We start from the raw sequence: 1,075 nt of genomic DNA on the forward strand, positions 1-1,075 counted from the left end.
TATCAATATTTTTGGCTGTGGGTTTTATATATTTATATTTCATTAACTAAAACTGACGGATCAACTTGTGATGAAATCTCTGGTCTAATATATACAATATGAACTTTTTATATTAATATATTTTTATATTAATTTAATATTTTATACTAAATGAGTGAGATGACTCTGATACACCAACATTTTTGCACTTTTTAAGCTTTATTGCAGAAGCATACAGTATTCACAGTTCCATTTTGCACGTACAGACATTTGTCAACCTGTTACTTTCCAAGATGATATATTTTTGCGGGATACTTAAAGCTTATTTGCTGTTGTGTGCGAAGAAGCGTTTGTAAATGTTTAAGTTGAAAGCTGGGTGACTATAAGGTGATGCAAGGAGAGCATAAGTTTTGACAGAAATCTCTTATCCTACAAGTAGAACAAACGGTCGTTTCAAGCTTTATTTCTCCTTCTGCTTCTGAATCTTACTTTCAGGGATTTAAACATTTCGGTTACTACAGTTCTTGTCAAATAGATATTTGACTTTAATCTTCTTATTCAGATTGTTCTGTAATTCCTGCAGGGTTATTTCATTGATTGTGACAGTGTCGTCTTTTTCATCTTTGTTTGGAGCCCAGTATGCTTTGGAGAACAGTGACTTCTTGTTATTATTGAAATTATAGCAGCAGAATGTCATCCACATGAATGATGGAATGTTCACTCTCTCATTTAGTTTATTGTTGCCAGGCACAGCTCCTGTCAACACATGGGCCAAAACTTTATTGTCCTTTTTGTCGCGGCAGTGTTCACTCATCACCTTTATAGTCTCTCTTTCCATGCGATTCCAGCTGCCGCTATTGAAGCTGATCTTCTGTGGCACAATGTTGGTATATGTGAAGGTAGAACCAGCGATGACTTCATCACCTGAATGACAGCTGGGAAACAAGTGACCGCGATTCACATTCAAATTGTTATCAAAGAAGTCTTCATCTGTGGCTTGATTCTCATATGGCATGCCCATCTCATCACTGGGGTGCTCAAGCTACAAAGAGAAACGTTCCAAAGAATGATAAACAATTATTAATAGACTATTTAT

The 1,075-nt window shown here is 35.6% G+C and overlaps 1 protein-coding gene across 1 annotated transcript in view; it reads right to left on the reverse strand.

Annotated features, from left to right (window-relative positions):
* Positions 1 to 241: 241 nt before the first annotated feature.
* LOC130566876 (endonuclease domain-containing 1 protein-like) overlaps positions 242 to 1,075 on the reverse strand; it is a 1,586-nt gene continuing 752 nt past the window's right edge. Inside the window, exon 4 of the mRNA XM_057354690.1 lies at positions 242 to 1,021. Coding sequence (XP_057210673.1) covers positions 479 to 1,021 — 543 coding nt within the window. The 3' untranslated portion in view covers positions 242 to 478. The remainder of the gene's footprint in view (positions 1,022 to 1,075) is intronic.

This window comes from Triplophysa rosa, linkage group LG16, assembly GCF_024868665.1.
Source record: "Triplophysa rosa linkage group LG16, Trosa_1v2, whole genome shotgun sequence".
Lineage (NCBI taxonomy): Eukaryota > Metazoa > Chordata > Actinopteri > Cypriniformes > Nemacheilidae > Triplophysa > Triplophysa rosa.